Raw genomic sequence first — 15,888 nt, forward strand, 5'->3', positions numbered from 1 at the left:
GAAAACAAAAGAAAAGCGAATTTGGCACTCACTTGCACTTTTCATCTCTGTTAGAAAGTATGTCTCAGTTTGGATCTGAGATCAGGTTTGCTTGGTAACCTCAAAGAGTAATTTTCCTTTTTTTGTTTCTTTCAAAATTTCCTTTTGATCATTTCAGACAGTTCATCCTTTTGAGTGAGAAAGAGTAAAAGAGAGGAATGTTGAGTGAGGTTAAGTAAACGGAGAATCTGTCACATAAAGCAAGTTTAAATCCTAGTAAGAGCATCCATGCAGGACAAACGGAAGCATTATTCTTTTGAAAACATTATTCTTTTAAACAGTGTGTAATGACATCCTCCCTAGAGACTTTCCATGAGAGGGGAAAAAAATTACTTCCTCAGAAGTCGTTTTCTGGATTCCAAGCATAATAAGTGAAGCACAGTTAAAAGTCAAACTTGTGTTTTCTTTATGCAAGAAGGTTCAAAATTAGAACTGCAGAAAGGTACTTATAAGTTTCTCCAACTTGTCTTTTGGTTACATACTGGTATGGCTGTGAACTAAAAGAGCAAATAAGAGGAAAGGTTACTGTTGTTACTTTACACCTATAAATCAGTGAGTGTGTCCTTACTGTAAAATTTGAGCTGAACATATTTTCTGTTTCAAAGGAGAAATATATGACTCATATATGCTGAATGTATGATAATTTATTAAGTTCCTTTTAAGTATATCATTTTCTTATGCTCAAATGGAAACTATGGATTATTTTTCTAGTATTGTATGCTGCTGTTACCTTCTGAGGAGCTGATTGAAAATTTTATGCTTTTGAAAGTTGGGTGCTACTTAAATATCAGAAGTTGGCTATTGTTTTAAATATTTAAAATGTGTTTAAACAACAATTAAGGTTAATAAGCAGAGAAAATACTTCTTTTGATTCAAATACTATTTTATACATTTAATGAATATACATCCAAATAAAGATCTCTCTTCAAAAATTTTGGAAAATGTTAATGCATTTTGAATATAATGGAACAGAGAAGAAAAACACTAGAGAAAATTCACAATTACGATGTTTATTTAGCAAAATAAACTTGAAAAAGTTTTCCTATTAAAAAAACATAAGAATCATATCCAAGTTTTAGATTCTCCATCTTCTTTGGTATGAAAATCAACATTCATAATAGAAAATATTTTATTTTGAAAGGTTTAGTCATTGGGTGTACAACAGTTTTCCATATAAGGAAAATACAGTATTATCTGTAATCATTTTACTTATTGAACCACCAATGAATGCATACAAGTAACCAATTATATGTGTGCAGAGACCAGCATCAAGGAAATATTCATTCAGATAAATGTTTTCTAATAAAATATATTTTAAGTTTTTAATGATCTTCTGCTATCATTTTTTGCTATATTATCTGAATAGCCATCCAGACCTGTAGTAAAAGATCCTATTAGTTACGTAACTCAAGAAGTACTTCCCCAAGGAAGCTGACACCATCATACCAGGACTTAGCAACATTTATCTTTCAACATGACTGTACCATTAAAATTTTTTTATATTTCTCAGAATTGTATTCTTCAGTCTTTTCCATAATATAGTATAAGGAAATTGCTAATAGCATTAAATTAATATTAATAAAACCCAATTCTATCTAAACCTTTTTCTCATAAGAAAAAACATTACTTTAAAAAACAGACTTTTTGTTTCTTCTAAAAGTAGTCCTACATGGATTGCTCAATTAGCAATGACAAACACTTCCAGAAACACCATAGGACCACCAAGCTATTTCTACTGCTTTGATAAATTCTTTGCCTGCTCCAATTTCTCCATGTTCCTGCTTTTTTGTGTCAAAATATCTTCCCTTAATTTGTTAAAATGAATCTAAGGGGGAAAAAATCTGATAATCTGGGGTAAAGACATTTTATTTTGTATAGCTTCTTGTGATCACAAAATGACCAGGTAATTTATATCTTCAGTGCTAACACTGTGATTGGGAACAAGAAGAGTACAACCACAATAAAATACAGCTATCTATTAGAAGAACTGCATACAGACATCTTTGGCCATGTAGGCTCTGGGCCCTCTGGAAGTAAGTCAGTTGCATTGCCAACATGACAAAGAAAATAGCAATGTTCAGGATCAAGAACAATCTGGTATAGGAAGCAGACAGTGATGGGGCCCTGCTGTGAGTAGTTGTCATCATCCGTGCCTGTCCAAACCGGCCTTTCATCAAGCCCCCATTTTTATGTTTTTCATATGTTACATCTGCAAAATCTAAAAGGTCTTTCATTTCTTCATCTTCATCTATGGGTAGTTCTTTCTGTGCCAAAATCTGAGCTTTCTGTCTAATCTTTTTCTCATTGACTTCAATCTGTGCAAAAATATCAGGGACAGCATCCACAAATTTATAGCGCTTGCCTGCCCTTCGGTTTTTCTTTGACTTGCTTTGCTGCTGCTGTTGCTGTGATATGGCAAAAATCCTGTCAATGGCCTCCTCAGTCTGTCTCTTATCTGAAAATCTCAGCAGGCGCTCAGCAGTCTTCCTAAAGCTAGCTGTGTTCCGGACTCGGGACAGTATCTGCTTCTCCAGCAGCTGAAACACTGGCTTAAAATGCTGCAGGTTCTGTTCCACAATAGCAGCATAGTCCTTCACCTCAGGGACAATGCTGCTCTTGATGGCTGAATTCCGGTCAAACAGAATTTTGTGACGATCAGCAATGACCTGTGCAAAGGCAGACTGTCCTGTGGCCTCACCTGTCCACAGGTACGTTGCGTAGGCATGTTTGCTGGTGGCTACGAACACATCCAGTTGCTGAGAGTCTCCGTGGATAGTGAAGCTCTGAACATCTATAGATGGCCCTATGAAGAGGTAAGCTGCCCTGGTGATGGGACTTCGGAGGTGCATGGTGACATTCACATAGTTTGTCCCATTGTAGGGATAGCCCCGAGGATATGTCACTGAGGCAAAGGTTGCTTTCTCGCTGTAGCCAGTATCGTCCATCCAGTACATTTTATAGAGACCATCTCTCTGCCTGATGAAAGCCCCATGGACACCATCTACCACAGTCTCCTCAAAAGGAACATCCACATTGTGGAAGAAGCTTGCTGCTGTCTCCAGGGGACTCTCCTCTCCCAGGTGTATTTGGTCTACAAGGAGAAGCAGCTGTGGATGTAGGAGGATGAGATTCCTCTGAACATTCTTCAGGTTGAGCTGGGGGTTGTAAGCTCCCACACCTTCTCCTCGGATGAAAACCACCCCATTTTTCTCCTCTGCTGCAACCACTCTCCCCTGACAACTAGCTGCCAGGTCATGCTTGTATTTAGACCATTTTGATGAGCAGTCTTCTGTGACCTGACCCTCCCAGGGAGAAAAGCAGCTCTTTGACACAGCTGGGGAAAACATCAAAACATTGTTGAAGAAGGTGTACTTTGGCCCGTACAGAGCCTCAGTAATGAAAGGCACACCATTGGGAGCAAAAGTAAATGAGTTTTGATCAGGATGTTCATGCCCTGCATTAAAATTTCTCCATCCTTTGATCCAATCTTTGTATTTGTTTCTGTGGACAATGTCATATATTGCACGTCCTCCCAGTTTTCCAGACTTGAAGGAAAGGAAAGATCTATTGATTTCTGCAGGTAGTGCACTTCCATAAGTCACGACACCCCAGTCTTCAAAATAATGCAGTGTAGGGGTGCCAAAGTCTGGAGGAGGAACCGATTTCAAGCTGGCATCATACCTGAAATTAATTTTAAAAAATTAAATGGTTTTCTGATGGAAGTGAAAATAACACATAACATGGTAATGTGGAAGATGCGACACACAAATGCTACCCAGAGCACTGGCAGCATGGAGTGGATTAGGGACAGTTCTGAAAATATCCAAGGACAATCAGTATACACAAAGGGAAACCCTTGGTGACTGGAAGAGGAATATTTCTTTATCATTTGTGATCCTTGGGTTTGGGACCAAAATGATTTCTGCTCTCATCTCTACATGGACCATCTTCATTTGATGATGTCAGAGTAACCATCCAATCTACTGGGCCTCGTGGATTTAGGCATCTCATCCAAATTTCTGGCTGAGGGGCTCCGCTTCTAGAAATGCCATGTTAGAATCTGGACTCTAACAAGCCTTGAGCTGTAATGAAGTATAGTTCTGCAGTAACTGATATTACTGAATGTTTGGCACTGAAAGCAGTTCTCCCTCAAGATTTTTTTCCTTGAAAAAATAAACTGAAATAGAGAAGGACTTCACATATTAGATAAAATGTATCACCAACACCACATCTCAGAATATAAACGAATGAAGTTTCAGCCAACTGTCTTATACTGGGGGATTTATAATTGTGCCTACCACTGACTAGCCAGGACCAAAGGTTTGGTTTTGTTTTAATCTGCAGATGATGCCATGCTTCTTGGACAATAAATCACTTCTTATTTTTATTTATGATAAATGTTTATTCTTAGTACTATGTACTTTTTCCCTAAAGTGAATCAATCACCTGTAGTAGAGTTAATCTTATTAGTGTTTGATTTTGACTGCTTCATCTGTTGTTCTACAGTCTCAGTTTCAAGACATCAGAAATTATATCTCTACTTAGGTCTAGTATAATGTTGGCTTAATAAATGTGATTTCACAGGTGTAGATGTAAGCTGAATGGGCCATCTTACTCTCAGTTTTTGGTCAGTTTGCATATTGCCATAAAGGCAGATTTTTAAGTTAGACTTAGCATTAAACTGACCTATTATATTAATCCTGTAGTTAGCTTTATAGAACTCTCTTGGTTGGATATTTACGGGTAACTTATTTACGAGTCACACTATTAAGTAATTACGTCATACTCCTGAGAGAACTCAAGGATGGTTGCATCTTAATATATTTAGTTTATCTATGAAAATAATCTTAAATTGTTGGTTAAACTATAGCCAGTTACCATTTTACTAATATTTTTTCCTCAATTTTTTATATTTTGAAAAGAAAGAATAAAGAGAAGCAAACCACAAGAAAGCTTGTTTTGGAGTTGAATGCAAATTTCAACAGCTTGAAAAGACATCAGGGATTAATGACTAATCAGTTCCCTCTAATTTTGATTTTAACTTATTGGATGCCAACAACATATTTGGCAATACTTTAAAAAGGAGACCCAAGCTTCTCTTTCTGGGCTTAAAAGATTAAGGCAAAAAAATTTACACGGTCCTTTTATTATCAAAGTGAAGCTGTCAAATACTGTCAAACACTTTTAAACACTTTTGAAAATTTAGCAACAGCTTTGCTATTAGAAGATTATAATGCTCCATTTACCAAAACAAAATATTTTACTACCTTTTTTTTGGTGTGATTATCAGAATAACCTAAATTTTGTGTTTCGTTTTATATGATTTCAAAAAATGATGTAAAATCAAAACATGTTTATTTATGAAATAATGCAAGTGTAGGACATTTCTAATATGAGAACCAAAAACTGAAAACAGTAATTAGATGTTAAACATAAAGAAATGTTTCTAACACTACCTATTAGGTACTATGCTCACTACCGGAGTATAGTGCACACGTACCACTGCATCTAAAATAAAAGTTGAAATTTTTTTTAAAAAAATAAAAGTTTCTAAGAGTTTCAAAAACTGTGGTATGAGTTGAATTGAAACTTCATATACTCAGGTGGCATGGAGAAAATATTTAAAAAGTGCTTTAGTTTTTCTTTTTAAATGCAAAAAAACAAGTGCATAGCACGAATAGTACCCTTGGGTACCATTTCTCTTTAAAGCTAGCCCAGTGTGTCATACCAGAGAAATTCCGTGTGCAGAGTGCACCAGCGCTGCCCTTTGGACGGTGTTCCTGGACCTTCCACCGCACGGTTCCTTCTGATTTGGTCAGCTAGCCAGTTACCACTGCCATTACGCATGACAAATTTATCAAGGAACACTAACTGGCTTTCTGGACCATAAAACCAGTTGTAATTTGAGTCCGCAATAGCCACAGTCCTTTGAAACCCTAGGGAAACAAGTTGGAAAGAATTAAGATACATTAAAAACTTCATACTCCTATATAGGTCTAAACAATGATTTTTCAAATCTAGTTGCAAATTAGAATTGCGTAATTGAGGGGATAAAATAAAAGAAAAATCACAATCCTCTGATTTTATTCCAGACCAGTTAATTAGAATCCCTCAAAAGGTCTTCATGATATGTTGTGTGTAAGCTTGTATTTGTTATGTGGTACCTGTCATTGGTAACAGATGTGCTACACCTATTGTCTGCCTTTCTCATTTTCCAGTGTTCATGCTATACATGATTATATTTGCATATATACATGGGATATCCTCTTGCGCAGTTTGGGTTCCTGAACCTGGAATGAACACTAGCTCTCCCACAACTCAACGTGCATTCTAGGCCAAGATAATAAAATAACATGCTTTAATTTGGCTTCAATAAAGTCTAAGTTATACTACATATAAAGTTCAGGGGAGAGACTGAGTTTCTACAGGAAGAAAATTTAATTCCCAGAGTAGCTCTGCCAGTATGTACTGCTGGAAGTTAAAGGAAAGAAAATGCAAGGATCTTAAAGCCATATATCATTTTTGGAATAGGGAAGAAAAATAAAAGCAGGTAAGACAGGATACGCTCCATGTGTTCATGAAAAAAGAAGCAGCATGGGAGAAAACTCAGCCAGACAAAAAAAAAATGCTACTAGAGTATCAACTGTAGAAAAAAAAAAAAAAAAGGAGAAATGTAGTTGAAAACAGATTGCTTTAACATAGAACCTCTTCTAAAATGTTACCATGATTATATTTATAATTTACAGCTAATGTTTTTGTTCCTAATAATTTAGTAAGTGATCTTGTAAGTATACCCTATTTTAAAATGATATTTTCTGAATCTTCTACTAGTCTGTGAATTCCTTGAAAGCAGGAGATGTGTTTTATTCCTCTTTGAATCCTCTGCCTAGTACAGTGCCTGGCATACAGATGTTCAATAAAAGTTTGTTTAATTAACACAAACATATAAATGCTGCTTTTAGACATGTTCATACTGTCTTTTCCACTTTAGGAAGTAGCCACAGACACAGCTCACAGCAAATACAATTTCTGATGTTGTTAGCCTTTAGATCTCAGCTTAAATTACAAAGCACTGAAACCTCTGAAAGGCCCCTTGCTTTAGGTAGCCTTTGTTTACTAAGATGAATTGCAAAACAGTCCTCTCCTATATGTCTAAGAAAAAGCAACAAAGCAAATTTTTTTTGAACGTAAGTCTAAACTAAATCTTAAAATGGTTCTTATGCTCTGCAGTATTTTTTGCACTAGTCCAATAATGGAGATTCTATTAATCTGTATGTATACTACCAGAGCCAAAAGATTTAAATACTGAATTCTTTGTTGTAGGTCTAGAATCACCATTTAAAAATTGCATTTCCTTGGGGAAGGAGGAGGAAGTAGGGGATATGTATCCTGATAAAATTTTCCTTTATAACTTGTTCTAACATCTTGGTCCTGTTTTAGAAATAAAAAAAGGTTACAAAGTTCTCTAGAAATGAATACATTATTAAATCATGTATATCTTTTTTTTTTAGAGCTAGTTTTCTTAGAAGGCTAAATGTCACAGCAATAAGAAATTACAAGTTTTACAGCAATTTTTTTTTACTTTTCTATACTATTTACTTCAATAAAATATTAAAATACTAAAGCTCCAACTTAAATGTGTAGGTGTAATCCTTCATTTTGAATCGTGTCTGTGTAGTTTGAAAGAAAAAACTGAAAACCAAAAATTAAAAATAGGATTGATCAGGGATCACATATAAAGGAAAACTGACAGGTAATCACAAATGTTTATATTTTGCTTTCAATGATGAAGATGAGTCTGTATATGTACTCAAGTTTGGATCTATATATAAAAAAAAGTATTGAGGGGCCTAGAAATTGTATTTAATCCATAACCCTCCAAGCTTTGTAATACCTAAATCATAAATACATTAGCCTCCAAAATGTTCTGGCTATAGGCAACTCTTGAATTCAATTTTTCTTTGATTAAAAAAAACTATTTAATTTCAATATGACAAACTCTAAGGACCTAATTTCTCTGCTTAGTCTAGCTCATTTTCATAATCAGAAAAAATTACAATAGTTTAATGTTTTCACACTTCTGACTCCTCACTGTACCTGGCAGGATGGTTCTATACATAAATGCGAAGTGTTGTTTAAGCCACGGATGGCCAAAGTGGTTGATGTTGAAGTGCCTCTGGACGAGAAACATGTATTGGAAGAGTGATCTAGTGGTGTAGCTGCCATATGCAACTCCTTCATAGAGGGAGCCATCCGTCACCTCCCTGAGCAAGATCAGAGATTTCTCCATGATGGTCAGAACTTGTTTGGTCCATAAGTAGGCTTCTTGAAGATATCCTGAAGGATGAAAACACATGGAAGCAATGACTAAAGGCTGTGACAAAGCATAAACAAAAATATGGCCAAATAAAACCCTCTGAGTTATCTAACTCGTTTATATTACAAATTGCATTTCGTAAAACTCCAACTTGTCAGTGTATAAATAACATCCTGTAATCTAGGTTTGTGATGGTCCCTGGTATAAGTTAAGAAGTTCTTCCTGGCTAATATGGTGAAACACTGTCTCCACTAAAATTACAAAAAATTATCTGGGCGTGTTGGCAGGTGCCTGTAGTCCCAGCTACTTGGGAGGCTGAGGCAGGAGAATGGTGTGAACCCAGGAGGCGGAGCTTGCAGTGAGTGGAGATTGCGCCACTGCACTCCAGCCTGGGTGACAGAGCGAGACTCCGTCTCAAAAAAAAAAAAAAAAAGAAGTTCTTGACTCTATAAATGAAGATAAACCCTTAAATGAGTATCAGTCACTTTCTGATCTTTAATAAACTCTATCACATGTAAGATCACAAATGCATATAACTTTATGTTGGCAAGAGAGGATTTGTATATTAAGATTTTAATCAGTGTTCCTAAAAAACAATACTTGAAAATATTTTTAAAAGTTTATCTCTTCACAAAACTTGCATCATTATTTTATAGAATTTGTAATAGGTTGCACATACTATAAATGCTAAACAGACAGTCTTCAATTCATATTGTCATTAGACAGCAACCTCTCATCCTTTATGTGCTTTAGATCCCACAGGATCTGAAAAGGCAGCAAAGTGGGGCTGAGAAACCAATGGAAAGGCAAATTAATAATGAAAAAATCAACTAAGAATCCTGAAACCACCAGAAAATGAGCTACATGATTTTGTCCAAGCAATTCTTCCATCTGTCACATTTTAATCTCCCCACTGAAAATCAAGTCTATAAAAATTTATAAAACCTTTTAACTCAGAAATGCTCGCTTTCTAGAATTGTTGCACTTAGTTGACAATAACAACTCCTCACATTTCTGTAACATTTATAATTTATATAGCACTGAGCAGAATCTTAGTTAATCCTTTTAACAACCCAATTATGTATTATTGCCCCAAAACAGAAAGGCTCACTTGTTCAAGACCTCTGGCACATGACTAAAAATGAATACAACTTTAATCTCAACCTAGGTCTTTAGATTTAAGGGTTCGCTTAAAAACACGCCACCCTTGAGAATAAAATTAAGCCCAATGCTTCCTGGTGTGGATGTAGCCACACTGCTTTACTGCAATTTGGTCCAACCAGCTCTGGGCCTAAATATAGGTCACAGGCTAAGACTTGGCTCCTGACTAACGCGGGCAACTCAGCTCTCAGGCCTGGCCTCTTCTGCCACCTATAGCTGACATGTCAATATTCTGGATAGTTTTCGATTTCCATTCTCTACCATTCCAGTTTAAAATTCTAATTATGTTCATTCTTTTCCTCTGTGTCTTCCATCTCCCACCAGATACCAATGTGACTGATGCCTAAAATCAGGCCACTGTCCCCAGGATACCAACATTACCTAATTTTCCTTATTTGTTCCTTACAACAACCCTCTTCAGAAGATATGAGGCCATGTCTACCAAAATATTTTGTAAATTGCAAATCTCTGTCAATACAAGGTACTGATATTGTTGTTAACTGAAGCTATGCCCTGTATTTTTTTTCTGCCACCCGTATACCTTGCCTGGAACGTTCTTTAACTTCCCCTTAAGTTCTCCTATCTATCTTCAAAGTTACAGGAAGAAAATTACCTAAAGAACACTGCTCTCTTGAATTCCAAGTTAATATACTCATTTTATATTTAACCATAAGGCTTTTCATGGTATCTTTTATTTTACTCTCTGTGGTTATTGTAACTACGGTGTAATCATTTAAACATTTCACATCTGTCTTCTTTCCAACTGATTTCTACCTCCTTCTGTCCAGTCTTGTCATAAATGTGTGTACTTATGTGGGGGCTCTGGAAGAGTGTCTGCCAGGGCCACCATAACTTTAGTCAGAAAATAAATGCATAGGAAAATTCCTGCCAGGGCAAAATGACATATTTTGATTCAATCTAAACCAGTATTATTTTGGGTCACTGCTTATTATTTGGAATAATGTTATTTAGAAAGACTGAAGAAAGAAACTACTCCTCTTGTTAAATAAATAAAAATTTATTTAAGGAAATAAAACTATAGTAGATTAAATTTAAGCCCTGAGGCAGAAATTTGGCTCACCCAAGAGATCCTTTCACCATTTCATGATGGTGTTGTTTCACAGGCCTGGGGGTTTATAAATGCTTTGTTAGTAGATTAACACATTGTTTGCATTTTGACGTTTTACTTTTCTTTTCCTTTCTATTTGTTTGTTTATTTATTTATTTATTTATTTAAGACTGAGTCTCACTTTGTTGCCGAGGCTGGAGTGCAGTGGTGGGATCTCGGCTCACTGCAACCTCTGCCTCCCGGGTTCAAGTGATTCTCCTGCCTCAGCCTCCTGAGTAGCTGGGATTATAGGCATGCGCCACCACGCCCATTTTTCAGTAGAGACGGGATTTCCCCATGTTGGCCAGGCTGGTCTCGAACTCCTGTCCTCAAGTGATCTGCCTGCCTTGGCCTTCCAAAGTGTTGGGATTATGGGCGTGAGCCACCGCGCCTGACCTGATGTTTTAATTTTCTTTATGTTTTTGTGAGAGTAGGGGAAAAGGGGAGCTAGCATGAAAATTCACTTTCATAATTAAATTTTGCTTAAGTTATTATAAATGAAATTTCCCTTCTGAGAGAGATAACAAAATACAGTTGAAAGAGATTGAACTTTATGGATGGCCAGAAGTGGGTCCAAATCCCAGCTGCCTTATATGGTTGATGTGAAGATTGAATAAAATATGGAAAAAGACTAGCACGTGTCATATGCTCAGTAAATGTTAGTTTCTTTTCCTCTAAGACCCAATTAAAAGTGAAGGTTGGTTGAAATGACAAGGGAGAAAGCTAGATTTGGGTAAAATCTGATGTTGGATAATCAACAAAATGCTTAATAATTCTTATGGGGAATATAATCGAGTTAAATTCTGTTAGATTTCCAAGCCCCAATTATATATTTAATATTCTGATAATTCCCTGTGATCTTAGAGCTGCTTTTCTTAAACACAATCTTAATCATTTATAGATTTCTACAGAAGTTGTAATTTAGAGTTAAAAGAACAAAGAAAATGTATTATTGGCAATTATGCAATATGTTAAGGCAAAGTAGCTACACAATCCACAAAAGTTGCTTCCAATTTGGATGTAAATAATCCAGATTGGTTGTTTTAAATATTAAGAGGGAAAAATAGTAGTGGTGTTATGATTCCCATCTGTGTGCTGGAAATCTTCATTTCAAATAACAAACCATCTGTTTAGCTTTTTAAAATTTCGTTTATTCCAGGAGGGCTGTCTTCACTGTCAAAATTCTCTGGAAAAATGAATATTCATCACTGACCCTGAGTTGTGAAGATTTGTTCTGGGATAATCATAAGCCATAATTAGATAACACGCCGGCTAATATACTAGCGGAAAATAAGGAGGAGATGTCCCTCAATTAACTAAGAGACACTGTAGGGACTACTTCATCTTATGGGTTTAGTTAGGATCCAAGTATGAACACGTACTAAGAATGGTTATAAAAATGCTTTGCTCACAACATGGCAACTACGACTTCTGTCAGCTCAGGCATCACCTCGGCTGTGTCCACACACACCTTGATTCATCAGGACTAGGCTTCCTGTGAGCAAAGCCATGCAGTTGGTGGGCTGATGATTGTGCAGGTATTGAAATCCCCATCCTCTCCTGTATGAAGTTTCATACATATACCCTGAGGCATTGGCAATCACTTCAAGAAACTTCTCCTGTTGTGTCTTGCTCAGGTAGTTGTACAAGAAGTCATAAGCAGTGGCAAAACCAACCAGGGAGTGAGCAAGCGGGACCTCATCCCAAGGAGCATCTTTCACCAACCTGTAAAGGAAAATAAATCATGGAAATGAGTTCATCAGACTCACAGCTTTCATTACACTTCTAAAGTGTCTATTTCTCAGAACTAAAGGGCACAACTGAAGATACAATCCAAGGGCTTAATGACACACAACTGACTTCCCTCCACATTATAATGAAACATATAGCATAGTCTAAAATGTGAAAATTATACAGTTAACAGTTTTCTCTCTCAGGATTCTGGCAACATCAAGATGTTGAGAACTTTTACTTTTGATTTTTTATTCATGACAAGAAGTAGTAGAATATATTCAAAGAGATCTAAAGCATAGAACATGTGTTGGCAGGGCAAAATTCTCTGGAGTACGAATTTAACCAGTGCTCACCCCATTCCTCCTTTTTGCTTAAATAAGACACTCTCAGTTCTATGCTTATGGCCACCTTGCTAAGACAGTTGAACATATGTATTTCCTCTTATTTGCCATAGCTGGTCAATGCGAAGGTATCGTGGTCCATAATCCATGACCTCTCAATCTGCACAGACCCACTTGGTCATCACCATGGTGCGAAGCGTGACTAACGTGAGTGGGAGCTGATTCTAACTCAGAATTTTTATATCCCTCTTTCCCATAAACTGAACTGCACTGCCTTAAAGGTCTTTCAAATATCTTTGTAAGAAATCTAAAAGTTGATCTTCTGTTAAGAATTACATTGTCATTTTCCAGGAAGCCAAATTTCTGTTTGACTAGTTATATTATTCTGCAAATTAGTGTGTGGCTTGCATTAAGCAGGAAGCAAAAAAAAGGATCTTTCACAATCAGAATTCTAAGGAATTATCCAGAAAACCCTTCCCATCTGTTCAGGATGTATTTGAGTAATCTCCAAGTGAGGGAAACAAATCAAAAGTGTGCTGTACCTGTGGGAGGCAGAAGCAGCACTTAATTAGGGATGAAGCTAAAGCTTAACATTTTTTATGCCACGAACCTCTTTTGGCAATCTAGCGAAGCCTTGACCTGTTTCTCAAAATGTTTTAAAATTCATAAGACATAATTAAGGATACATGGAAATCTATTATTTTGAAATATAATTATCAATACACATATTTAAAAAATAGTAATACAGCTAGCTTTTTTATTAAGACATGAAATACTAACATTTAATAGCAGGGATAATAACTACCATAATTTATAAGTGGTAATAAACATAAATTTTGAAATATCTATAACAACTGTAATGTAGTATGAAAATATCTGTGATAACCTGTCTGTAACTTTGTTCCAGATTCTCCCAATACCATCACAATTAGTTATCTCTACTCATGACTGGAAGAAATGTTGGATTTCAGTTAAAGTTAGTAAAAATTAAGATGTATTAGTTCTCTCAAACAAACCTTACAGACCTCAGCTTAAAAATACTTTAAAATGTTCTGAGAGACTACCTCTTCCAGATTATGTTTCTCCTTTAGAAGTTTATGCTAAAGAAATGGCCTAGGTGAGAGCTTCCCTGGTCACCCTATCAGAATTTCATCATCCTCCCAAAATAATATTTAATTCCCCCTTTTTTTCCCTTTAGCAAATATATGTATGAATATGTCTATGTATATGTATCCCCTCTTAGAACTTAAGTTCTACAAGGGCAGGACTTTTTTCTTCACTATTGTATTCGCAATTGGATCCCCAATCATAGAACAGTGTGGCACATGGCAGATGCTCCATAAATATTTTCAGAAAGAAGGAAAAAGTGGAGGAACAAACCTATAACTCACTGTCAGCCACACTGCTGACAGTGATTATGTGATCATTATGAAATCAGGAATTTGGAGAGATCCCTTTATATTTAGTAATAATTTCAGCGTTTGGTTACCATTCAGTGTTTGGTACTAAAAAGATTGAGCAGTTTCTTAGTAATCTAGTAACAGACAAAGCTGCCTTGCTCTAGCCAGTCAGCTTGCCGGTGTGTGTACTATTTGTAAACAGACGATGAGTGTGTGAATGAATTCCCTACTTCTAGGAAAAAACAATTCATACTGCACACACATTGCCAGGGAGTTGGCAATATCATCTTCACTGACTCATGGTGACTGGTGGGCCAGGCAGGGAAGTCAGGTCATTTGTTTCCCAACTTGTGTCACTGTACCATGTCATGATGCATCTATAAATGGCAGTATATACACCGACTCATGATAAAGCTGATGTCAATGAATCGCTACCAGCCATCAAACCCTCACATGTGTGATTAACCAATAAGTTTATTTTTATAGATAAGCAGAACATTTGATATAATTCTCATCCTTCAGGAAATGTCATGCTAATTTCTGTGAAAATGTCTAAGCCCCAACGTGCAGTTTGTTGATTTCAAACAGTTTCAAATTCAATGAAACATTGGCATCCCAAAAGAAAAAAGTTTATGGCACCTTCAGGTCTGTCCCTCTATCATTAGAAAAGCTGACCTGTAATAGTTGTATTTCTAAAAAGTTATCTAAATCTTTTACCAACATGGTCTTACCCAGCCTAGATACAAAGTGAAATAATGGAAGAGACTATATTTTACAGTCACAAAAAACAACGGAAATTTGCTCTTAGTTCATAGATGGCAGCTGAGAAACTATCTTATCCAATGTGATCCTGACCAGTAATAAATCAGTTCACTGTAAAAGGTGGTTAAGTGGGAAATTATTTTTTTAAAAAACCAGACAGACATTAATTTATGAATTGTATTTCAACTTAAAATATATCCATGTGTACACACATTCACCAATCTTTTGAAGGTGAGCCAAAACCTATTCTCTGAATATGGGTCTACAGATGGAGTTTCATTGTTCTTTCCTGCAAAGAACACACATGACACATCATCACAATTTCCAGCTTTGGTTTCTTTATAATATAGGAAGAAATTAAAGATACCTGTGAGGGAACACAGAAGCCTTCTAGATTTTTATGAGTTTTTCCCTAATCTTCTACAAATCTCATTCACACTATATCACGACAGCAATTTTTTACAGTAAGTTATTCCAAAGCTTTTAAGTTGGTTCTAGAAATATTAGCTTTTTCTTTTTGAACTCACACTTTATCTCTTTATATTATTAAAACTGTCTCATTACAGGTATTAGGGAAACTGTGTTACCTGGTTTGAGAACAAATACAGCTGACACTTGCTCAGCAGGTAACTGTACTAGGGGGAACAGAAATAAATGTAAAGGGCAACCTACAAGTCCTGACATTCAGCTACCGTGTTACACAAGGAATGGAAGCTAGGTTCACTGGCAAGTTAGTTAAGGGAGGTTAATTAAGGAAATATTTACGCCATTCCTCTTTTGTAAACTACACTTTCACCCCTTAGAGCAGCTGTTCTCAAAGTAAGGCCCAGGGAGGGGCTTCCGAGACTACTATATTTTGGAGAAATCACAAATAAGAATTATTTTCATAATAACATAAAGATGTTATATGTTGATATTTGCACTGATGGTACAAAAGCAGTATTAAGTAAAACTGCTGTAACCTTAGCAGGAATCCAAGCAGGGGCACTAAACTGCCCTAGTAGTCCTTGTATGATTTTGCACTGC

At 36.2% G+C, this 15,888-nt stretch overlaps 1 protein-coding gene across 3 annotated transcripts in view; it reads right to left on the bottom strand.

The window, feature by feature from the left end:
* Positions 1-1,033: 1,033 nt before the first annotated feature.
* DSE (dermatan sulfate epimerase) overlaps positions 1,034-15,888 on the bottom strand; it is a 66,823-nt gene continuing 51,968 nt past the window's right edge. For 2 of the 3 annotated variants that reach the window (XM_050786604.1, XM_050786605.1), the window contains 4 exons: positions 12,097-12,350; positions 8,137-8,376; positions 5,768-5,975; positions 1,034-3,720 (listed from right to left, as the gene is read on the bottom strand). In XM_050786604.1, coding sequence (XP_050642561.1) covers positions 1,962-3,720; positions 5,768-5,975; positions 8,137-8,376; positions 12,097-12,350 — 2,461 coding nt within the window. In that variant the 3' untranslated portion in view covers positions 1,034-1,961. Of the gene's footprint in view, positions 3,721-5,767; positions 5,976-8,136; positions 8,377-12,096; positions 12,351-15,888 lie in introns of those variants that run through there. The other variant, XM_050786607.1, reaches the window with a different exon arrangement.

This window comes from Macaca thibetana, chromosome 4, assembly GCF_024542745.1.
Source record: "Macaca thibetana thibetana isolate TM-01 chromosome 4, ASM2454274v1, whole genome shotgun sequence".
Lineage (NCBI taxonomy): Eukaryota > Metazoa > Chordata > Mammalia > Primates > Cercopithecidae > Macaca > Macaca thibetana.